The sequence below is a fragment of the Saccostrea cucullata genome, unplaced genomic scaffold (genome assembly GCF_032062105.1).
Source record: "Saccostrea cucullata isolate Sc308-1 unplaced genomic scaffold, CSIRO_AGI_Scuc_v1 ctg30, whole genome shotgun sequence".
In the NCBI taxonomy this organism is placed as follows: domain Eukaryota; kingdom Metazoa; phylum Mollusca; class Bivalvia; order Ostreida; family Ostreidae; genus Saccostrea; species Saccostrea cuccullata.
In genome coordinates, this window is record NW_026930705.1 from 128,590 (window position 1) to 154,123 (window position 25,534).

Consider the following 25,534-nt stretch of genomic DNA (forward strand, 5'->3'; position numbering starts at 1 on the left):
GAGCAAACATTGTGCTCCATTGTTGTGACCGGTCTCAAACATTTAACGTCTATTACCCTCAAACCAATAATTAGAAAAATACATTTATTTACTTAGAAAAGTAATGATTGTTTCACTATTGCATCAATCCCGACCCTTGTTTTCCTTTAAATAAATGCATACTCTGGGGTCTTCGTGCCTTCGAGTGGTCAACTCGATTCAAATTCATACCAAACTATTGGCTTGACTTTTAGTTTAACACTGCTTAAGTGGAATATAGTTCATCAACTTTTAATCTTTAATTCAAATATCGTCATTTGACTTTGATAGACAATCGATGTTTGTTAACATTTAAACTAGGGCTACCTTGAAAATAACAAGTCCATCGGTTCTTAAAATCCCAGTATATAATGTAAGGTCTCTGGCTCATGTATACAAAACATGTTCTAAAAAAATAGTAATCTAAATTCAAAAACTTTTAGTGAAAATAATCCTTGTTAGAATGCTTGGAACCAAAATAAACCAACTGAGGCTTCTTTCTAATGTCTTTCAATTGAAAGTACTTTGCAGACTCTGAGAAAATTTATCAAGGAAGTTGCAGTCTATTATCTCACTGTTGTCAGTGTCTGTATGAATGATAAGGTGTACCACTAACATAATTTTTTTAAAAAGAAAGTTATTTATGAGAAATACTGTGGAATAATCAATGTTCGTGGGGGACCAATGTTCGTGGATTTCGTGGGTCACCCTTATCCACTAATTGACATCCCCACGAAGATTTATTTTGTAATCATATTTATTTATTGCATCTTCTGTATATGAGTTACCCACGAAATTACGTCCCATGAACAAACAAAATTTTATTTTATCTACCCACGAACATTGACCCCTACGAATTAAAATGATTCCACAGTAATGACGAGAAAGTGTTGCTGAATTGGATCCTCGTAATCAAATTCACATCCTTAACCTTAATTCTCTCCGTGCCAGGAGGCACACAAGGCCTGGACATCTCTTTTCCACTGGGCAGGTCTCAGGCTGCACGGCGTGCCGTGTTCCAGGAGTTCCAGCCAGCATTGATTCGCGCCACCTCCACCATCCGTCGCCATGTTGTCTTAGGGCGACCTAGCTTCCTCCTCCCTTCACCCGGACACCCGAGGGCCACAGCACAGTCATCCGTGAGATCCTTTCTATGCACATGGCCTATCCAATTCCGTCTCCTCTTCCTCACCTCGCCATTGATGCTTTCTGCTTCTGCCATTCCCAGAACTGTCTTGTTTGGTATGTGCTGCTGCCATCTGACCTTAAGGATCCTTCTGAGGCACTTGTCTGAAAGATGTCAATCTTCTTTTCCTCTGTCTTGGTAAGCTTCCAGGTCTCACATCCGTATAATAATACAGAGAGGACCAGATTCTTAAATAAGGAGATTTTTATCTTTCTACCGATGTCTGTAGTTTGCCAGATGTTGGTTAGCCTCCTGAAGAATGCACCGGTCAGTGCTATCCTCTTCCTGATGTCAGCAGTTCCTCCTCCATCCTTGGTGACATTGGCGCCGAGGTAGGTAAAGCTGTCCACCTCGTCGGCTTCACTGTTTCCGACTGTCAGGCTGATTTCACTCTTGCTATTTATCTTCATCACTTTGCACTTCTTGGCATTCAGATTCAACTCAACTTTGCGGTGTTTTCTTCCAGTTTTGTTGTCTTAGATTTAAGATGGTTCATTGCTGATGACAATAGGGCAATGCCGTCCGCAAAGTCGAGGTCTTCGAGCATAGTGGTGAAGTCCCATCTAATTCCTGTTGTATTTTCTCTGACAGTTTGTTGCATCACCCAGTCTATTACTAGAAGGAACAAGAAGCCTGACATGCAGCATCCTTGTTTGACACCAGTCACTACAGGAAAAGGGTTTGTGGACTTGTTTTCATCAATCACAGAGCATTGAAATTTGTCATACAGGGCTTTGACTATCATAATAAGTTTTCTGGGTATTCCATACTTCTTCATGATGACCCAAAGGATGTCTTTGTGCACCGAGTCCAAAGATCTCTCAAAGTCCACAAAATGGATGTACAGTGTAGCATTGCACTCGTTTACTTGCTCCAGGATGTTCCTTAGGATGAAGATCTGGTTATCAGTCCCTCAACCTCTCCGGAACCCTGCCTGCTCTTTCCTCAAATTACGGTCAACTCCAGCCTGAATTCTGTTAATGATGATCCTGCTGAGTGCTTTGCTGGCTAGAGACAGCAATATGACTCCCGCCAGTTGCTGCAGTCCTGTAAGTTGCCTCTCTTGGGAATTTTACAGATCAGTCCTCTGTTCCATTCTTTGGGCACCTTTTCCTCCTTCCATATCTGGTCAAAGGTGTGCTTCAATTCCTGGCTGCTCTTATCAAGGTCTGCCTTAAACATTTCTGTAGTTATTTGATCTGCTCCAGGGGCCTTCCCATTCCGAAGCGTCTTCAATGCAGTCCTTATTTCCTGTGTGGTGGGTGGCTCAACGGAGATGCCTAGATCTTCTCCCTTATCATGTTCGTCTTGTGGTGGTGACTCTGGCTTGTCTCTATTGAGTACTTCCTCAAAATGTTCCCTCCATCTGGCAAGCCTCGCTTCTTTATTTTTCAGCAGCTCTTCACCGCTGCTGTTTGTTTATTAATCTTTCTTGTCAGCTGTTTTACTATGCTGTACAGTTCCTTCTGCCTCCCGTTCTCGGCAGCTTTCTGTCATATTCACATCATTTTAGCAAATATGACCTATCACAGAGTCGTATTTTGGCTGGCTTGTTTCATACCAATTGCTAAGCCTTTGTTTCTATCTCAGTTTGACTACGTAATGTTTCGTCTGCCTGATCAATACATAGGGCTCATGGCGGGTAAGACCAGTCAGCAGAGGGGGATTACTCCTCTATAGGCAACTGATCCCACCTTTTACCTTGGAAATAACGGTAACTCCTGAAATATACCCTTAAAGCCGACAATAGTCTTTTTTAATGAACATGTCCTCGAATTCCGGTGGACATAGATACAGTATATGCGAATCTCTGCACGTCTGTCATTCTTTTGTGTCGAGTATAACTGGCCAAGAAAGTTATTGGAAAAGAAATGTCCCAAGAAAACAAAATCGAGACAATCCCCAAATTAATTTTGTTTTGTTTTAATTATTATTTCATGTTTTGCCTTCCGATGCAGTTGAGTGAAAAAATGGTAGATTTATAAACTCCCAATTTTAGTTTGTATCTCAAGAAAATAAAGGGGGCGTAGGTGGGGTGCAGAATACATGTACTTAACTTTAATTAAAATTATTCAGCTTAGTCAGACGTACATAATTGCGTTTTCGTGTTTTACATTTTTCTTTTTATGTATTTTTTAATATATTATACTTTTGGAGGAGATGGGATTGCATCATTGTGACCGTTCTGTATTAAGTTATTGAGTTTTTACTGCTCAAAAACAACATGCTTAGAAAGCTACTACCAAGATACCAAGTCGTTCTGTCTTCTTTTCTTGGTATCTCTTATGTGTCGAATCTCGGGAGTATGAAGCCTTCCCTGAATGATCACGTGCACCAGGTTTTTTGTCTGTTTTTCGTAACGGATTCCAGAGTCTTTAATCATTCGAATTCTCCACACTGATTGCAAAAGGAAACCACGACTTTTACTTCGATTGGACAAAGCTCTGTCCTCTATACTTCATTGGAAAAAGCTCTGTCCTCTATACTCCATTTAAGAAAGAATTGTCCTCTAGTTCCTAGCTTTGAGTTCCCAATATTTGGATTCTTCCCGGTCCGTTTTGGCCGGCTTTATGACAAAATTCTTTTAACGAAAATCTAAGCTCAGTAATAATGATCCTCTTGTCTATGTCCAGTCTCTGTTCTGTCTGGACCACATCAGGAAAGACAAAATTCGAGATCGCCCTGCTCCTGCATGTCAGCCGATCTATCTAAGAACAGATGTTCTTTGTCTTCGTGGTATGGACTTCTGTCAGTAAAACAATGGAATTTGCATCAACTCGTTGTTCTGTCTAGTAAAATTTCTCTACATATTGAAGCTCCCCGCGTAGTGTCATCCTGCTTCCAAACAGTGTTATGGCAAGTGTTGCTCTTTCTCAGGCAGTCTCATTATTTGCTCCATCACATGTCAGCAAGCTAGAGCTAGGCCTCGGAAGAAAAAAGGCGTAAATACTGTAATGACTGAAACCTCCAAAGATTTGATCATGAACATGATGAAGTCTCCTCGAGAACATAGTACTGTCAATTCTAAAAACTCTGCTGCACGAGTTCGACAGCCTTAAATGTCCCTTGATATTCCTCGACTTGTCCTAATTTGTTTTACATTATATTGCCCCCCCCCCGCAATGTTGATCTTCACTTCCAGTTTCCTGATGTTTTGACATAATAATGTTTCTCAAGATATTCCTAAATTAAGACTATATAGTGTTATCATTTTTTATGGGATGATGAAAATAAAAATTGATATGTATTACATGAAGTTTTTTCATTATGTTAGATATCAAATGGTAAAAAATTCATTATGTGAAGTGATAATGTGAACATTGTGTTAAAAATACTGAAACATATATTCTAGATATTTCTTTTATCAAATATTGTTTTAGAAGTAAATTGTGTTTTATAATTAAACTTATCATCACATGAAGTCAAAAGCCCATTCCTTTTTGAGAGTGTATATTTGTATTATGATCAAAATTATTAAATGGAACTTTATAGCATCATGATGTGAGGTGAACACATCTTACCTTTATAGTGCTTTATTCGTGGTGTAAAAAGTGTATAACATAATGTGAACATATCTTTATATTATATCAACACTTTATTACATTATGTCAAAACCCATACCGTGATGTGGATATATTAAAACGTTAAGATATGTGTTAATTAACACTACTCAAAGCTGTATATCTAGTATATATTATATAGCTAGGACAAAGTAGCCTAGACCCCCCTCTTTTCCCAGACATAATTCCTCATTGAAATCCCCAGTGTGTCTCATCATCATTTGCAAAAAAGTAAAATATGTCCAAATCATTCTTTTTGAATATTTTCAACGGCAAATTATAGCGGTAGCCCCCTTTTCCTCAGACCTGATTGAGTTTAAATTTCCCGCGCTCTCAAAATAGGAAGTTGAGATTACGACAGTCGCAAGGAAGACGCCATGACAGAGAACGACAACCAGACAACAGAAACTATCATTTTTGACGGTAAAGCAGACGAAATTCTTGCAAATAATTTAAAGATTGCAAAATAGTTAGATTAGAACAAAATATCAAGGTACTTAAAAAGCTGTTGTATAGATTCAAAAAACCTAAAACACTTTTGGCACATGCAAAGGCATCGCCATTGCTGTTGAGCCACAAGACCTCTCTGCACAGACGCGTTTTCAGGCAGTCTAGTAGTAGACTTTAGTAACATGTGTGGCCTAGCGCACTGTATGAAACAATTGCCTTTGGTTTGAACTGTATAGGAAAGCTAAAGATCGGGTTTAGCTTATAAGACAAACACGAAGTCATGATTTAGGATAAAAGATATCATAGTTAGAATAATCTTCTACTTCTTTACTTGTAAGAGGTCACCGACCCATCACACAAGTTTGACATCAGACAAGAGGTGCATTTTAAAAGTTTAAAATCATCTATTTACAGTTGTAGGTGCAGGATAAAAGCAGTTTTGGCTCTGGTACCGGTATTTATTTCAGATACACTACGAGTCTGGTCTTAAAAGACTCGTAGTTATCAACAAAAATGTATATTCAATTATCGGGTGGTAGATCATTCCAGTCCCTGATGCCAGTGATGGTTCTAACTGTGCCTTGGGGCAAACCTTCAACACAGTTAGAATACTTCCCATATATAGTTGCAATGTAAGGCCAAAATAAAATTATAGTTTGTTTGGAAAAAAATTGCCGCCCGGTTTTTTGAAATATCCCCCGCTCAAAAAATTTTATTGGCAAAATATTGGAAATATAAACATATATTACCGTCTTATGTCCGACATCGCTTTTTACAAGTTAATATCAGTTCTTCTAGAAATAGCTTTTTAAAGTCGGGTTTGAGCTTGCATAAATTTAACAACACCAGTCAATAAAACGCTTTATTCATAGTATTTATGATATAGGGAATATAGGTGGCGAATTGCAAAAATGAAAGCCGCCATATATAGAGAGAGAAACATAGTTGTATCAGTGGATGTGAAAACATTCAAGCGTTGAAGACCAGAACATTTATGCATCTTCATAAAAATAAAAGGTGAATAAAAAGTTAAATGGAATGATACACCGATACCTGAAAAGAGCAACTAGTAATAAATTGCCCTTTGAACTTGATAGGATAAGTTACATGGGTCAGAAATGTTTACTCTCAAATACAAAGGAAAAATGTTGTCTGACAACCAGACAACAGAAACTATCATTTTTGAGTCGAAATTTTGAAGTCTTTGACACCGTTAGATTAGAACAAAAATGTTAAAGCTGATTCAAAATGGCTAAAACACTTTTAGCAACATATCGCCAAGCACCCCCTCCCGCGTTTTTCACAAAACATCTCAACGTATTCTTAAGAAATTTTGTGTGATTCGCACTCTTTGTAAGGGTTGGATAAAAGAAGGGCTAAATTTCAAAGAGAAATGCTATGAAATACACTAATGAAATTGTTTTAAAAAGATTTGTGCAGGAAAGAAATTGTTTTAAAAAGATTTTTAAAATCAGTAAAGAAAAAGTTTGATGGTTCTAACTGTTTGCAAACTTTTAATCCCATATAGATAAGCAAATCTAACATCGAAGAAAGATCGATGAATACAAAAGGGGTTGCACTGAATATAACTACCAAATTATTTTTTTATCAAAAAATGATATTATATCAAATAAAAGGAAGATTTTTTTGTTGTTGAACTTTTGTTGTTAATCACCACTGTTCATTCCGATTTTTAATATATTATTAATTAGCTTCAATTTGAAAAAACTGTAAAAAAAAAATAATTTCCCTTAATTAATTCTCCCTCCTACCTCAATTGCAAATAAGGAAAGATTCCAAACAAACATTTTTTTAAGGATGGCCTAGGAAATCGGAGCGGATCCGCTCTGAAATGGTTTCGATGAATACAAAAGGGGTTGCACTGAATATAACTACCAAATTATTTTTGATTATCAAACCATTTTGAGATTACATACATTGTATGCCTTAAATGAAGGCAAGTTTATTGTTTTTTGTTGAACTTTTGTTGTTATTCTCATGACAGCGCATTGCAGGTCCAGATGTTACTGCAGAAAAAAAATCATTTGGATCAATGTGCAAGTCTGAATTTTCTCTTTGCCCAGGCATTGTCTTTGGTTTAGAGTTCGCAGTGTGACCAGCGCTGCTCGCTATACTCACTATCAAATTAGTATTTAAGATAATTTTAAGATAAAGCAGCATTCACCAGGGTTCAAAATTCACTATATATAACTCGCAAAATGCGAGTTAGAATATCCAAATCGCGAGTTTAAAAATTTGTAAATGGCAAATTTTTGCAAGTTGATTTTTTTCATTGTAAATTTCACCCAGGAAAAAATATATCTGACATTCCCCATTTTTAAACCCATGTACGATGATTGATGCAAAGCCTAAAAAAAAAAAAAAAACGAGCGATCCATTCAAATTACCTCTGGGTGAATTTTTTTCTGCCAGATCTGTGTGGTTTGATCAATCAACTGATTCCATTTATTCAAAACAATATTAATTGCTGCTTAACTTGAGACATAAAATATGTCAACCTAGTTAACATTTACCTTAAATATGAAGAGTAATCATTATTGTAACAACAATTTCCCCCCACAACTTTTTGAAGTTCAGGGATGTTTAACTCTATCAATCATAAGAAAAAAAATCCTGACCTACCAAACATTGATTTTTTGGGAATATTACAGGAAACAAACATAATATTTTTTCAACCTCATGTAGAAAATTTTGAATTTTATTTTTTAAAAATGGATAGACAGGGATTTATTTCTAAAAAGCTTTCATTTTAAAATTTTGAGTTGTCTTTTGAAATTGCGAGTTCATTTTTTTGGAACTCGCAATTATTTGCGAGTTGTAATTTTAGGGAGTTTCTACCACTGTAATTCACAATTGTTTAAGAAAGATAAAAGAACTTTATGTAATTGTGATCTGAGTTGATTCAGTTTGACACCTCCTGGCTCCAGTTTCATTTTCTTAATATTTAGAAGTGAGACAACAGTGCTTGGCAATCTATTCCAATGTACTATAGCTAGTTGAAAAAAGAGTATTTGTAAACATCTTTTGTTCTTCAGGATTTGATACGGATACCGAGGGTGATGAAGACATTCACTTATGTAAGAAGTGTAAACTTGTTTTTACCAACTTGAGTGACTATCTTCAACACAAGGTGAAACATGACAACTACAAAGTCAAGCTCTCCAGGACTAGCGACAGGCGCATGGTGGTCCCTCAACTCATCCAGAAACCGGAGAAAGCGAAACCAGAAAAAGGCAGCGAGAAGGAAAACATTCAACAGAGAAAAAGAGGTGAGGGTGTTCTGTCATGAGAATGACTGTCAGTGACAGTGAGTGAGGATTTCACTTGTACATCAGTAAACTTTGGTTAGCTCTTAAATTTTATTTGTGTCCATTATGATAGGAACTAAAAAGCTTTTGTTATTTTATTTCTATATTTTGGGTCCCTATATTATGCACAACAATTTTTCTTCTTCGATTATCTGTTACTTTTGTTATCATACAAACAATTTTATAATAATGTTCTTTTTATTGATTCTTGAATCTTAATTATTTTTATATTAAACAGGAAAGAAGAAATTTAATGAATCACTTAATCCTGAATTGGTGATAACAGAAAGACAATCTTACTGGTGTCCAAAATGCAACATAAAATTTAACAGGTATGAGATATTGATGTAATTTATATTGTCATTTTACAACTTCTTGTTTACCATTGAAGAGGCTCTAATTAGAAGCCTGTTTTTTAATTAAGGGAGGCGACGTTAAGGAGACACATAGAGTATGTACATGATCAGTCGGGGGAGTACACCACGTCTATGGGTGATGGCTCTGATGGGGAGGAGAAGAGGGAGGCTGAAGAGGAGACTACAGCAGACGTCCTAGAGGACGCGGACCCCACAGACACAGATTTCAGTATCAAAGAGGAGCTCCGTGTGACACTCAAGAGCAACACAAAGGAGGTACAGGTGGAGCACATTCCTCTCCAAACTGCAGACAAGGGGGACCGGCCTTTTGCATGCAGTGTATGTGGGAACAGATTTAAGGAGGTAATGTTTTTGTTTCTTCAAAGTCATTGATAAAGGTAGACTTGCTCAAGTCTCTATGATTTAGTGCTCTTGTTCAAACTTGTTGAAAATGTCAAACATAGTCTATGTTTCATTTAACTACCGTATAAGTGGAAGTTTTAGCTAACAATCACTATTTTATAATGCAGATTCTTAAATGGTTTTCTAATTATTTAACAATAATCAAACATAAACACAAACACAAATTCAGCGATTTGTCCTCAAAAACTGGTAATTTATTTTTAGCGAGATGCTATTTTAGCGATTTTAAAATGCACATTAAAGACACTATTACAAATAAAATGCAATTAATTTTTAGCGATAGTCAATTTTAGCGATCTCGACACACTCACTAATAATGCCAAAATTAAATCCTCGCTAAAAATTCTACTTATATGGTATGGTAGAGAGCAGAGGACAGCAATACAAAAATGAACAAAGAATTTTTTAAAAATATATTAAAAAATAAACAGTAAAAACAGAGACTTGAGCAAGTCAATGATAAAGGTTGTGGAGATAAATGTTGTGTTCTATAAGCATGTGTTGTCAGTCAGATGTCATCATTAGTCATCTGTTATGCATGAATTGAAATTTGACATTGAATGTTGCTTTTTTTTTCTCCAGGCACCTGTGTTACGAGCTCACATGTTGATTCACTCATCCACAAGAGATTTTCCTTGTACCATAGAGGGTTGTAACTATGCATTCAAAACAAAAGGGTCCTTAAAGAGACACATGAGGCGACACACAGGTTTATAATACATACATGTATAATTAGGTGTTTTAAAGAAGAAGTTCATAAATATTGACTATTTCTGAAATGCCTATCTGTATGATTTAAACAACAATTAAAAACCCTGAAGCACAATTTAATTGTGTGTACTGTTTATTTGGACCATTCCTAATATAAAAGTAAACATCTTTTCTAATGTATCTCAAGGGACTGTAATAATTCCTATGTTAAAATCAGTGTACATTGCAAAATTATTTGGAAGTATTTAGTTCAGTTTCGTTTCAGTTAATTTAAAAAAAAGATATTCCTTCAATAGGTGAACGCCCATTTAAGTGTGATGAATGTGATAGAACTTTTACAGAATCTGGAGCACTTACACGGCATTTAAAATCAAGGTAAATTCATGTTTATGTACTATGTTAGACTGCATACACTTGGTGTATAAATATAATCAGAATACTGTGAAATCCTAGAAGTAGGTAGCAAAACAATCCCAACAGACATATAGATAACATGTACATAAAGACATTCTGACACTGGTTAATTATTGATCAGAGAAGTTCACTAACTTTCAGCTCCAATGGCCAATGAGCTAAAAAGACAATAAAAGTTCACAAAATTCAGCTATTAATAAATCAAAAACAAGTACATTTGGATCCATTTTTTTTATCTCTACAAAAATTTATGTAGTAAGTTTCAACTACTTACAAACAATTCATGTAAATTTTTATTAAGAATACCATGTAAGCAGAAATCTGACCTAGATTTGCCAAGGTATGGAAAGCGGTGGTCTGCTAATGCCATGTATGGACCTCAAGCGAAAGTAAAGACTACAGTAGTGCCAGTGAAGTTGGAGCCAGAACAAGAGGTGAGATCTATATACATTCAGGAATCATCATAATGTCAGTAACTGCTTAGCTGGTTTTGAATTTAACCTATTTCAATCTAAATAAATGAAAGAATAAAAAAATGCAAACAAATACTGAAAATTCTTCATTAGGCCCACTTTTTTCCTGCTTAACAACAGCAGAGATATTTTTATTTTGAGTACAAAGATGTTGAACTTTGTTTGGTTAGATAGAAAATTGTTTGTTCCTGTGATAATCACCACCATATGTATTCAGGGAAGAAGTATAAATATAATCTTGGAGAACTAAAACATCCTGTTAGATTAAATTTCCAGTATTAATACTTAGAAAAATTAATGTCAAATCAATATTTAAAATTATGAAATCTGAAAGGTTCATTATAAAAGACGCTTCTAAGTTGCTTGTAAATTCACATGTGATATGTTGACAAAAAATGTGAGGGTGTGGTATTTGGATGACTCATAATAACAAACAATTCTTATAATGTTTTAGGATGCTGTAAAGGATATGGAGACAGAGTGTGCTGTTGCGGAGGTTATTGCGTCTAATGAGGATGGGGAGGTAGGGGTTACCGTGGAGGAAATCAATATGGATGGGGTCACCTTACCCACTGATAACATCCTAGAAGAAGAAATCATCAACCCAACTCAGTGCAAAGTAGGAATGATTTTTTTTAATGGAAATTAGGCTCCTTCAGGATATTTTATGATCATGTACATGTATATATACATGTATGTCAGTGTTTTATGTTTTGTTTTATTCTATTAAACTGCTCTTATTAATTAGCATACCTGTATGTTTTGAAAGAGATAATATACAATTATAGCCTTTTGATGAGGTCAATCCCTCGATATATAGACCTTAGAGAAAGCATATCGACCGAGCACGAAGTGCGAGGTCGATATGCTTTCTCTAAGGTCTATATATAGAGGGATTGTACCGAATCAAAAGGCTACAATTGTTTTATTATTTTTTATAAGTTAAAAAGAAATGTCTTAAAATCCTTCATTTTAATACTCAGTACCTTCTTATACAAGGCATTGTTATGTCATTGCATTATGACGTCACAGTAATGAAAACCAGTCGCAGTATCTGTTTTTAGAAACATCCAGTCTATAAAGACTATTGTGACGTCAGCACTATTGTTGCTTCGCAGAAGAACGTTTCCAAATTTAGAAACAGCAGGTTTATAAATTTTTAAAATAGAAACATCGAGTCTGTAACACTTTTTATACTTGATCATGTGATCCAGTTTGAGCCAATCAGATAGTTGGAACAATACAGAAAAATAATAATTCTATTTATAGGTTTGTAAGGAGGATTTTCTGTCCTGTGATATTCTGAAGATTCACCTGAGAGCCCACCTGGCAGACATACCTTTCAGGTGTGGTATGTGTCATTTTGTGGCCGAGAGTCGCAGTCAGCTCAGTGATCACATGACCTCATTGCATCAGAATCAACTGAAGGTATGGAAGTTAGCCATAAACATGAAATGTCATTTTTATATTTAAAGGTAAATACTAAACTTTGTACAGAGTTTGCCTACCAGTAGTTATTTTTATGTATTCTTGCTATGATTTCACAAAAGTGATCATTTTCTGGTGCTCATTTTAAACAAACAAATAGAAAGATCTCTTTCTAGACCTTGTAAAAAAAATTTTAAATTTTATTGCCAATCAATTCATACATTTATTTGCGTTGTGGGGCAAGTAATGATTTTTGCACATGAAAAGGCTGCATGAGAGTCAGCAAAGAACCTACATGTACAGTATTACTACTGCTAAATTATGACAAACAACTTCTGACAATCAACAAACCCCTATTTCTTTAAATTGTTTGAAATTTGTAAGGCAGCATTTTTTTCATGTCAAAAATAAAACCTGTTCTTATGGAAATGCCTGAATCAGAAGAACAATGTAGGAATCATTTAGGACAAACCATGAAGGGTTGTTCGAAAAGTTCGTGGACAACTGTCATATCTTTTTTATTTGACGTCATATGTTATCCAAATTTGGTAGAAATATTATAATAATAAAATACCAAATGATATGTGTTAATTTTGACAAAATATTACGATTGATTAAAAACTTATCCAGATTTTAAAAATGCAAAAATCGGATCGCGGAGCAAGACAAAATTTAGTCACTTACAGAAAATACAATAAATTATGTCTATAGTCATATTCTCTGTAAATGTAGGAAAAACGAAAAACTACCTAGAAATTCAAATCAAGAATTGTTACATTGATACGTGTACCAAATTATGGTTTTATATTTTGCTTTGTTGAAAAGAAATCAACTTGAGAAGATAAGTAGTCTTTATTGAAAATAACAAAAACGATGACGTTTTAGAACGTCACGGAGCAGCAGATACCGAAGCAACTTTGTGTTTTTCTCAGGAAAAATCCTGAATAAACTCTAAAAATGTTGAAGGAATCAAGAAAATATGTCACAAGCGAGTTGTGCATGTGTGTACAAATAGTACAGGCAATATTTAAGTGACAGAGACTCTGTATCGGATGAGGATGACCTGTGAAGAAACGGTTTTACTGTAAACATCTGAAAAAAACTTTTTAAATTTGAAACGTAAATGAAAGACAAAAGCGCTTCAGAGTTGCTTATCCTGTGAAAGCAGAGTTAAGTACTAAAAGAAATTAGAACCTTAACAAAGAAAGTTATGCAATGAGATCAATTCTTAAAAAAATAAATGTCAAGTATTAGAAAAAGAATTTAATGAATGGGCATTGGAATATTCTGTGTGAAATGTATAGGTATAGTATCTATTATATATTCTCGACGCTATGTGTTGACGTTACAGTGCCGTTTTGTGTGCTCCGCGGGTACAAAACATGTTGATTTTAAAATGAAGTAAATTTATTTGTGTTAAATCGAATGGAATGAAACTTCACACATCAACAAAACAAATATTTTTACATATTATAATGTGCTTGTTTTGAATATCCAGTGAGTAATATAACGAAGATGGACATCGTCCACGAACTTTTCGAACAACCCTCGTATTGTGTGGATCTTAAGTTAATTATGTTCCCCAAACGAAGTTGGGGAACATATTGTTTTTACTCTGTTTTTTATTATTATTATTTTTCTTCTTCTTCCTGGGTACTTTTTTGTCCGCGAGTGATCTTGTAAACTGTTCACCCGAAGTAGGTAAAATCTTTTTAGGGTTAGTAGACATGTTATGTAGATTTGCGGAATCAAGGTCATTTTCCGCACACGTGCTTGCAAGAGCGTGCACGTGCAACACGTGAAAAAACCAATATAATAGATATGGCCGTAACTTTTCTATTTTTTGACTATATCCTTTGAAACTCATAATATAAGTATATATTAGTTCTATAGGCATGATGACATGTTCCTCGCGCACGTGCTTGCAAGAGCGCGCACGTGCAACACGTGAAATGTCTAATATAATACATATAGCTGCAACTTTTCTATTTCTTGATGAAATGCTTTGAAACTTATAATATGAGGATATATTAGTAGTAGAGACATGATTACACGGTCAAAATAGCAAGATCTCACGCGCATGCGCGTGCACTTTGCTCTGACTGGCTGAAACAAATGTATCAATATCTTTCTTGTTTTTCGACAAAATCCTTTGAAATTTTGAACCTACTCATACACTATAAAGATCTACAGCATGATTTAAAAGAATTATCTTGAAAACATGCGAATGCACGTGTGCTGCAACCTGATTGGCTGAAACTTTAAATGTCTGTAACTTTCTAAGTTCTCAACGAAACGGGATGAAATTCAAAATATCAATAGGTATAATTGATTCCTAAATTATGCTTCTATCAAATTTGAATGCAAGGACATGCATGCATGCACGTGCGCATGCGCAATACGTAAAATCACCAAAATATTCGAAAAATGGTAACATTTATATTTTTATGATATTTTGATTGATTCTCACGATAAAAAGATAGGTTAATGGTTTACACAACATGCCTTAATCATTTTGCATGTGCATGCAAGTGCGTGCGCATGCAATACGTTAAATGGGATATAGTTGATATCATTGTAGTATTGATAATTCTTTGATGAAATCCTTTGATACTGAGCATATTTTTTAAAAAAGTCTGACAGGAAAATGGATCAAGAAGGGAGTTGGGGAGCGTTTGGGGAACATCTGTAACGGTCCCCGTTACAATTAGAACTAGTTACATGTAGTATAGTGACACCTGCATACTTGTACGGTACTATGCCAATGACTACTTAAAATTTATATTAGGATACATGTGATCTTGACAAGTGTTCAAAAATTTTTTTAAGCGTATGTGTAAAATTTCTTGTTGAATTTAGGGATCAGAACTCATCAGTCAGATTCCAGAAGGAACCTCAGAGAGCAATCAAGACCAAAGCAGGTACCTATGTAATTCCTATCTGTATCAAATAAAGGAGTGATTGTTTAGTATAAACAGTGGACTATTAAAGGTATAACAAGATGCTTGAGACATCCAGTACTTGTATATTTATATATCCATATACAGTGCATGAATTTGATTAATTGACGTCCATGTATGTTGCTGTCCATAATTGACATGAAGTGTAGTTTAACTTAGACATGGCTGACACCTGTAATTATTTGTAGGATTGCTCAGATTGCAGTAAATCAGTTGTTAGAACTTCCCTCCAGCCTGGAGGTGGAGGAACCCGAGCCCTCTATCCACAGAGCCAGAAACATCTACAAGTGCCCGGTGTGTGCCCGGGCTGTAAAGAGTCAGAACTACCTCAGGCTTCACATGAAATCCCACATGGGTAAATACAGCTTTGTAGGAATTGCTGTTTAAAAGTATTTTGGTATTAGAATATTGTTCTTGTCTCCAACAATCATCAGGAAATCATATTTATTTATATATTTTTATATTCTGAATTTTTTTTTTTTCGCAAGAAAGAAAGTGATCTTGAGGTTTTATCCCTTTATTAAACCTTTTCATTATATATTATTAAAGATCTATGCTTGTCATGTTCTCTGTTTCTTCTTTTCATTGTTAATTTAAGTCAAAGTGTTTCATTGTTCAGGTGACAGACCACACAAGTGTCCACATTGTCAGAAGAGCTTCATCACTAAGGATACATTATCCAAACATCTCAGTGTCCACAATGAATCCAGGAACTATAAATGTGGCCAGTGTGGAAAACTGTTCAAAAGGATATCTCATGTCAGGGAACATCTCAAAATCCATTCAATTGACCGACCATTTATGTGCACTGTGTGCCACAAAGCATTTAAAACCAATGTAAGTGTTTGGATGGATTGATGATGATAACTTTTCATTTAGTATTTACCAAATCTCTAACATTTGAAAAAGTTGAGTGTAAGTATAATATTTTCAGATTCAATGATTATATTCTTGTATTCAGAATGCCATGAAGGTTCATCTGAGAACTCACACCACCATTCTGCCGTATGTTTGTCCGTTTTGTCGACGGAGATTCAGGGAGAAGGGGTCACTGCTTCGTCATCAACGAATGCACACAGGCGAACGTCCATTTAAATGTCCGCATTGTCACAGAGCATTTGCTGAACACGGGACTCTGAATCGCCACTTAAAGGCTAAAGGTATGAGACTCACAAAAGTCCATGTAAAAATAATTTCATGAACATAGGACTCTGAATTGCCACTTAAATGGTAAAGGTATTAGACCCATACAAGGAAGTCCATGTAAATGCCCAAATTTTCACAGAGCACTACTGAAGATGGAACTCTGAACTGCAGGCCAAAGATGGGCTTTGAGTACACTTTATAAAAGATTTTATGTTAATAACAAAAGCACCAGCAGTGTCATTTACGACCATTCTCTCCTTTCAGTGCCCTGTAATCGACAGCTACAGGAGGCTCGGGACAAAGAGAAGAAGGAGTTCACAGTACTGGCTGAGTTCTCCTCTGTTGTAGCTGACACTCAGCAGTATATTGTGGATGAGGACTCGACACAGGAACAGTCACAGGTAGGGAACTCTTCACTGTAACATACAGTACCCAATCACCTGTCATTCTCAAATGTTTAAAGCATAACAGAAACTTTTCCATGCAGAATTAAAAAATGTCTGTTCTGTTGTACATAATCATATGCCATTTAATCTCTACAATAAGAAAAGGGAAAGGCTCATTTGAGCTTCTCTGTTCAATTTTTTTCTATTATCAGGTGTCTTTCTGTTGCCCTTTTGTGTACATGTATATGCTTTTCAAATATGCATCTCTTTTTCTGAACTACAGATCAAATTTTAACCAGACTTGACACAAAACATCAGTTTGAAATTTTTCAGATGATAGGTTTTGAGATCAAACTAATAAATGTGTTTATCAATTTTTATGTCCTTCTCCATGATAGATAGATTGTAACTCATCAGGTTTTCATGATCTCAGTGGAATTGTACAATTTAGTTCTAATTCATGTTCCTGCTATGGTAGGCCTCATCAAAAATTTAAATGCACTCTCACAAGAATATATGTTTTAAGGAAGTATTCACATGTACATGTACAAAGAAAACAAATTATCTGAAAAAAAGAATGCTCTCTGCAACATCAATACAAAACAAGTTTGCAGTAGTCAATCATTGTTAAATGTTTAGGCTTTTGACTTTCACTTCTTTTGTGCTACCCAAAGGATGTCATACATTTCATTTGTCAGGGAAAGAGGGAGCAAATTGAGTGACAAATTTTTTGCATCTCTTGTTAAGGATTTCTAATTTTCTGTTTTATTTGAAGGAGGACGAAGCCACAGAGTATGTCGTGGTTCAGACGGGGCTTAGTGCAGAAGACCTTCAAAATGTAGAGATCATCACAGAAGGAGAGGTGGATCCAAACTTTCTGGAGGGTGTTCAAGTGACAGATGACTATGTTGTTATCACTGATTCAGGAGATAATATGAAGATTCTGAACTCAAAGACAGGAGAAACCCTTGCCATGATGCCCATCTCCACCATTGATGATGGAAGTCAGATTGTGACCTTACCTGTATCAGACAATCAGATAGAGGCTGTAGCCATGGCACCGTCTTCCGTGGGAGAAATTGAGGCGGTTACCATTGACCACTCAGATATAAACAAGATTGAAGCTGTTGCCATGAATCCAGCGACAATGCCTGCTAATCAGGGTGTGGAGGAACTTGAGACTATAACATTGCTGACCTCGGCAGGGGACGGCATTAAGGGGGAGGGGTATGTTGGAGGAGAGATGGGAACAGAGTCAGGAGACCAAGGTCATGCTGCAGGAGCAGCATCCATCAATGAAATTGAAGCAGTGGCAATGGCTCCAGATGCTGACATTGGTGATCCATTACATCAGGCCATGATGGTAGCAAGCGTGGCTGATGACCATGCACACATATAGTCCAGGGCATATTGTTCTATATTGACTTATCATGTACTTCAGTAAAAATGTCCCATTATGCATTTTGTATATTAAAAAAATATATATATATAAAAATGGTTTGTTACTTTCTTAGCATATTTATTAAATTCTAGTAAAACTGAGAGATCTTGTTATGTAATCATGAGGATGAGGTGTTGAACCTTGAGGATGAATTTCTTGTCACATACTACAGGCCCCAAGACCATCAACTGAGAACAGACTTCTGTCAAAAAATGGAGGCGTACAAGGCGAGGACAATCCCCCGCTCTGAGAATAAACAATTCTCATTCTAAAAGTTATATTTTTCATAATTATATGGGTTATATCATCTTTTACACATTTAATTCTGTATTTCATTGTTTTAATATTTTACTGATGATTTATTTTTCACTCATGTTTTTAAGACATGTGAAAAAAAAAAAGAAAAAGCTACACGTATGATTCGACTCTCCATGGCACAGGGTTTGGTCCAAGACCGACCGCTTTAACACTACGCTACGAAGAGTATGCATTATTGACGTCTGTCAGTGTGATTTAAATGAACAAGTTTGTTAAAGCATAAATTTTTTCAGAAATTCTCGATTTTCATATAGAATGGGTTCAGATTCCATTTTTTAGACAAATGAAATAGATTTCACATTCACGTTTTTATCATTTAAGCGTTAACGAAGAATTGAGACTTGACCCATTCATGTTCAAAATTCATTTTTTATACCTCTAGTAAACCCATTTTCCACTATATATGCTTAACCGTCAACTTTGAAATAAAATTATCAAATGAGTAGTCGTTCAGTAAAATAAAATAAAATGTTTTGAAGATGTCATTACTGAGAACATGATTTTAAAAAAATCATAACTTTTCTGTGAATTTTGAAAATTGAGTAACATTTTGTTGAGTGGGGGATTGTCCACGCCTTGTACACCCTCTTTCTTTGATTTAGAATATCTTGTTCTCATTTAACAAATTATGTGTAAAAAGTTGAAAGAGTGTACATTATTTTTCGTACATATGTGCAAGCATGATGAGAATGTACTTTTTCTAAAATTTCAAAGTTAAATTGTTTTTTTATGACTTGTGATTATTCTCATGTTATGGCCTTGAATCAATTTTTTTTTTTTTAAATCCATTGATTTTTGCTTTTGATGCAAATTTTTCATCTTTTTTTTTTCCAATGCAAGACCTATACAATGTTCATAGATAAGCATTTTGACTCTTCTGTCCACAGGATCAGTATCTGAATCAAGTTGCCGGTCATTTACTACATATACATATATATATGTTATTGAGGACTAAAGATGAGAAAGTATCAGAGGATTGAATTAATTGTGAAATTGATAAACTTCATTGAGGTCTAATTTGCAAAGATTTACTTGCAGCTTCTTGAACATGGATTAATGAATTACTAGTACCTATTATGTATTTTCAATGGTTTTCATCCATTTTTAATGTACTAATCGGGAATAAGCAAGAGAATATAGATAATGAGACTACTGTATTGGAATTTGTTGATAATGAAATTGTAATATCAATGATGTTTGTGAAACACTTCTGCCCCCTCACCCTGGACATACATGTGAAGAAAATGAATGGAAACTTCAAATAATTGAAATTCTTCGAAGTCCAATTTAAGGGGCATAACTCGGTTTTAAAAATGCTCAATTGTACACAAAACAGAATTTGAACTAGATATTCTTATGATATATCTGTATACCAAATTTAATTTCAGTAAGTGCAACCTCTGCAAATAAAGTGAATGGAAACTGCAAATAATTGGACATTGGCTAAGTCCAAGGGGCATTACGCAGTCAAAAATTGCTCGATTATACCCATAACAGAGCCTGACCTAGATATTCTTATGATAAATCTGTATATCAAATTTCATGTCAGTATGTGCAACCTCTACAAAGAAAACTAGTGCTAATTGTAACGGGGACCGTTACAGATGTTCCCCAAACGCTCCCCAACTCCCTTTTGGTGCCATATTCCCTGTAATTTCTATTAAATAAGAAATACTTAATGGAATTTAGACTTATTCAAGGTCTTCCTAGAAAATTCAAAATATATTAAAAAATAGGCATTGCACGCGTGTTCTTGTGCGTAACGACCATATAATCTTGTCTACACTATCTAAAATTTTAATATACTTAATATCAAAGCATTTAATCCAAAAGTATTAAAAAAATACACTCATTCGAGTGTATTTTTAATTTTACTGATTTCACATGCACGCACGTGCATAATGACTACACCTTCTTGTAGGAGTCCCTTATATTTATCTATGTTCTAAATCCCGTCCTGTTTGGTTGAAAAACAAGGGAGTTATAGCCATTTGAAGTTTCAGCCAATCAGATTGCAGCACACATGCATGCGCGTGATTTCATATATTTTTATCTTTATCATATTGAAGGATATCTAAATGAATGACTATATTTTAAAATTCCAAAAATTTCGTCAAACAACAAAGGAGATATAGCCAAATAAAGTTTCAGCCAATCAGACTGCAGCACACGTGCATGCGCGTGATTTCATGAATTTTTTTCTATATCATATTTTAGGATATCCTAATGCATGACAATGTTTTAAATTTCAAAGCATTTCGTCAAAAAACAAAGGAGATATAGCCATTTAAAGTTTCAGCCAACCAGATTGCAGCACGTGCGCATGCGCATGCTTTCATGAACATTTTTATATAACATGCTGTAGATCTTCATAATGTAGGTCTAATTTCAAAAGATTATGACACGAAACAAGATAGATATTGAGACTTTAGTTTCAGCCAATCAGAGCGAAGCACACGTGCATGCGCGTGAGATCTTGCTATTTTGACCATGCCATCTTGTCTATACTACTAATGTATCCTTACATTATGAGTTTAAAAAAAATTCATCAAAAAAAAGAAAAGTTACAGCAATATCCATTATATTGGTCATTTAACGTATTACACGTGCGCGCTCTTGCAAGCACGTGTGCGCAAAATGACCTTGACTAGGCAAATCTACAAAACATGTCTACTAACCCTAAAAAGGTTTTACCTACATCGGATGAACAGTTTACAAGATCATTCCCGGACAAAAAAGTACCCAGGAAGAAGAAGAAAAATAATAATAATAAGAAACAGAGTAAAAACAATATGTTCCCCAACTTCGTTTGGGGAACATAATAAACGGATACTGCTAATAATAGGGATTACTCCAAATCCAAGGGGCATAACTCTCTTAAAAATATATCAATGGTACCCAAAACAAAACATGACCTAGGAATTCTTATGATAAATCGGTATAACAAATTTCATTTCAGTATATTTACATTACAGAGGTTTTTTGCATTTAAAGTGAATGGAAATCTATGGCATTCAAAACACCATAACATGGAAAGGGGGTCAAACGGTTAAAGCATGCATTTTATTTTGACTTTACCATCACTGAAGGCCGAAGAAGTGCAACGTCATAAGTGAAAATCAAAAAATATGACCAGAAGCTGTTATGATGGCTCTTCCATTAACTGTAGCTTATATGAAGGATTATACATGGGTTTTAAAATATAAAAATCACATTTGCAGTCAAGGTGGTGAATTAAAAAATGTAAATATAAGCAATGAATCATTACTTTTTGAAAGGTATGGTCTCATATCTGCAATGGTGTGTGCAAACAAATTTTCATAATGTGCATTACTCAATTTGTTTGTACACATCATTGCAGTTATTAACTATATCTTTCAAAACATAATGATTCATTGCTTACATATTCAACCTCTGCAAAGAAAATGAATGGAAATTGCAAATAATTTGAATTTTTCAAAGTCCAATTTAAGGGACATAACTCTGTCAAAAATGCTCAATCGAACCCAAAACAGAGTTTATGCTGGATATTCTTATGATATATTGTATACCAAATTGCATTTCAGTATGTGCAACCTCTGCAAAGAAAATGTATGGAAACTTGGTGGACTGACAGGCTGACTGACCGCAGCAAAGCAAAATGCCCTCCATCTTTGAAGAAAAAATATTCAAAAATCTGAAGTTATTTAAAACTTTTTCAAAATTTTAGGGCACTGGACAGATGGAAATAAATTTCAAGAGTAATTGTGTAAATATACATGTACTCAAAACTCAGTAAAGTGTAGTTTTTCAAAAATACTTTATTTACAACTTCACTTTGGTAGTCTCATGAATTTCACATACATGTATATGGAATCCATCAAACCCATAACATTTGTTTGAAGAAAAAAAATACATGTATTTAAAAAAATTTTGAATTTTATTTTACCAAATCCCAATTTTGGCAGACCAAAACATGAATTACAGAAAAAAAAGGTTAATATAAAATTGGAGATTTCTTAAACATGTCAACAACATTAAAATGCACTGCTTTAATAATTAATGTCACAAACAATGCACCAACATTGAAGGAAGAAGTCTCTCTCTTCTTGGTGAATAGTACAACAGAATGCACAAATAATCCGTCCATGAAGAAGCACTGAATGATTGATATCTACTGAATCCTGCCAGAAATAAAGCATATATAAAGGTCTGTTTCATTTCACCAGTTTGAGAGCTTTAGAAATACGTAACACAATATCATCCCTGAATTGTTTATCTCACGTTTCCAGTTATAAGGAAGGATCCCGAAATCTGACAGCCTGCTCTCGAACACGTCGTTCATACTCCACGCGATTTTGACTGAAAAAGACAATTATAATTCCTTATTATAGTGTATATCATGCAATATCATGCAACTGTAAATCCCACACATTTTTACATTAATTCTTAACAAAATAAACTTTGGAAATACATTTTCCAATTCAATTTTCCTTTTAAGAAACAACTGCGTTATTGTTTAAAGGTCAAGTATGGAGAATTTTGTAAAATTGGAATAATATGTACAGAATTGTCTACTGGTCTCATATGATTTAAAATCCCATAACTGTTTAATTTAAAACCGTCTGGCATGACATTTCTGCGCGATTAAAATTTACCTGGGTTATCGATATTTTTTTAGTGACGCGAGTTACCGCCCATAACGTATTACGTCATCAGAGACAACTTTTGACTGCAGTGACTGAGCGAGAGAAAGACAGATTTGGAGAGCACACATTGTCTGTAGTACAGCACATTCACTAAAAACTGCAAATTTCAATACATGAATTTAAAATAGTTAGTGTATCTAATCTCTAAGCAAATTAAAAAAATACACATGTATCCGGTAAATATAGTGACCAAATGCATTATTATTTCAAACGAGATCAATAAATTTTATACTGATTTTTATTTGTATGGGACCGGCATACCGGGGCCGTATAGAATTATTGCGTTTGCACTGAAAAAAATGCAGAGAGTGGATTGTGTTCTTTAAATACCATGTATACACAGGCACCTGAGGTTACTTATTTTTCTTGTAATAAAAAATATACCCCTACCTAATATTTTTCATTTAAAAAAAAATAAGTAACGTCAGGTGCCTGTGCATGCATATTATTACACGTACATGTAATTCAAAGTCTTGTTTTTTTAGTTAACATGGACTTTTTATTAAAAATTGAAATATATTTACTCTGTCTCACCTTATTTTTCAAAACAATTTAACAAAGATTAGCCACAGGAGTTCAATCTAATCGGTACAATGCAACAAATTCCATATCTTTATCTCTGCTTTTCATCTGTCGGGTGCTACATCTTCCGAAATCACAAAACCTTTACATTGTGAAAATGGCTATCACAAAGAGTATGTGTTCTATACCATAATTAAAATTCACAATGTCGACAAGGTACATATGTACAATTACGTGTTTTTTTTTTTGTTTTTTTTTTTCTGTTTGTTTGTTTTTATTAAATAAAAAGTTGGAGGGGGGAGGCACGAGAATCTGTATTGACAGTCAGGGCATAAATTCACGAGAGTGATTTATTCATAGTTCTATATGTAAAGTTCCTAGATCCTCAACGGGATCGTGCATGGTTATAGGGTTCCAAGATGATACGGGAAAGGGACTAGTACTTGTGAGGGATACCCCCCACCCTTTCTCTGGCTCAGAATTTTTCAAAATCATTGGAGCATTGAATCTGATGGTTTTATCACCATATGAAGTGAACATTTGTTAGTGAATAATTTTTGTAGATAGTGCTATTCATGATTCAATAGACCGCGATCGAAGGAAATTCGATGTCACCTAGTATACCCTGGATTTTCAGGGGTTGCAGAAGGCTTGTATACTGCCCAATTCATAATGGTGAAGAAATGTGGGGTTTTCCCCTAATTTCATAAAAGAAATCCCCAAAGTATGATTAGAAACATAAACAAATGTTGCCACATGCACGTAGCAACGGAAAAGGGGGGGGGGGGGTTACCTCCCCACTTTTTCCCCAACATTACTTTTACTAAATGAAATGTTCATAAAAATGCTGGTTGCCCCCCCTTCCCCACTTTTTGTAATATAAGGAAAATGTAGTATTGTAGAGCCAAAAAAATGGTATTGAAAGAAGTTGGCACTGTCTCCCCCTACCCCGAAATAGGATTTTTCGACCTTGATCAACTTTCTTTTTTGCTTGTCAACTTTTTCAGGTAAGTAAAAATAATTTCTCTGGCTGTCCCCGTTTCAAAAACGATGCTACGTGGCTGTGCTAAATAAAATGTCTGATCTTAGTAACATGTAAACATCAGGATCGGTGTTTAAAAAATCTATTTAACATACAGGTATGGTTCAAAATGGAACAACTAGATGTAAAATAATTATTAAATGTGATATTTTTTTCATTTTCTGGCGTGATTTTGAAGTACAAACAGAAATACAGTGATTTTTTCGATACTTTTCCTGTGAAAATGACGTCTGAATAGAAGGAGTACCAAACTTTTGTTAAATTATGTGTAATGATCGAGATATCGCCAACATAGATCCAAAATATGTATAATAAAACTTGTGGTAAACTAGGGTATTCGTCTTCAAATAGCAAATTAGATTTAGACCGTTAGACCTCTGTAAAAAGGCTAGAGGGGAGGACGGGAAGAAGATTATCGACGAAAACTTTATTCGGACTGAAAAGAACCTGCTTGAGAGTGACCAATATCACACTCTTTACTTGTTTTAAAGATTTTAAGCTTGACAAGAAATAACGTGTGGATATTGAATACATAAGGTAACTCAAACTCAACAGGAATTCTTGGGAAAATGTTGAGAAAGTGAAAACTTATATATTTTTCATAATGCCCGTGACGTAGCTATAGAAGATTTTGCTGCTCCGTGACTTAATGATATGTCCTGATAAATCACCCAAAATTGATA

General features: G+C 34.9%; 2 protein-coding genes across 3 annotated transcripts in view; one reads left to right on the forward strand and one right to left on the reverse strand.

Annotated features, from left to right (window-relative positions):
* The first annotated feature begins 5,073 nt into the window (after window positions 1–5,073).
* Window positions 5,074–18,382, forward strand: LOC134229717 (transcription factor E4F1-like). The gene is made up of 15 exons (XM_062711491.1): window positions 5,074–5,187; window positions 8,271–8,504; window positions 8,782–8,875; window positions 8,968–9,262; window positions 9,905–10,031; window positions 10,330–10,408; window positions 10,749–10,881; window positions 11,375–11,539; window positions 12,190–12,348; window positions 15,208–15,269; window positions 15,497–15,663; window positions 15,928–16,145; window positions 16,270–16,468; window positions 16,719–16,855; window positions 17,616–18,382. The coding sequence occupies exons 1-15, from the start codon at window positions 5,142–5,144 to the stop codon at window positions 18,237–18,239; spliced, it is 2,739 nt and encodes a 912-aa protein (XP_062567475.1). The 5' UTR covers window positions 5,074–5,141; the 3' UTR covers window positions 18,240–18,382.
* A 3,997-nt stretch (window positions 18,383–22,379) lies between these two features.
* LOC134229722 (SUMO-conjugating enzyme UBC9-B) overlaps window positions 22,380–25,534 on the reverse strand; it is a 74,007-nt gene continuing 70,852 nt past the window's right edge. For both annotated transcript variants that reach the window (XM_062711498.1, XM_062711499.1), the window contains exon 7: window positions 22,380–22,940. In XM_062711498.1, the coding sequence (XP_062567482.1) occupies window positions 22,871–22,940 (70 nt within the window). In that variant the 3' untranslated portion in view covers window positions 22,380–22,870. The remainder of the gene's footprint in view (window positions 22,941–25,534) is intronic.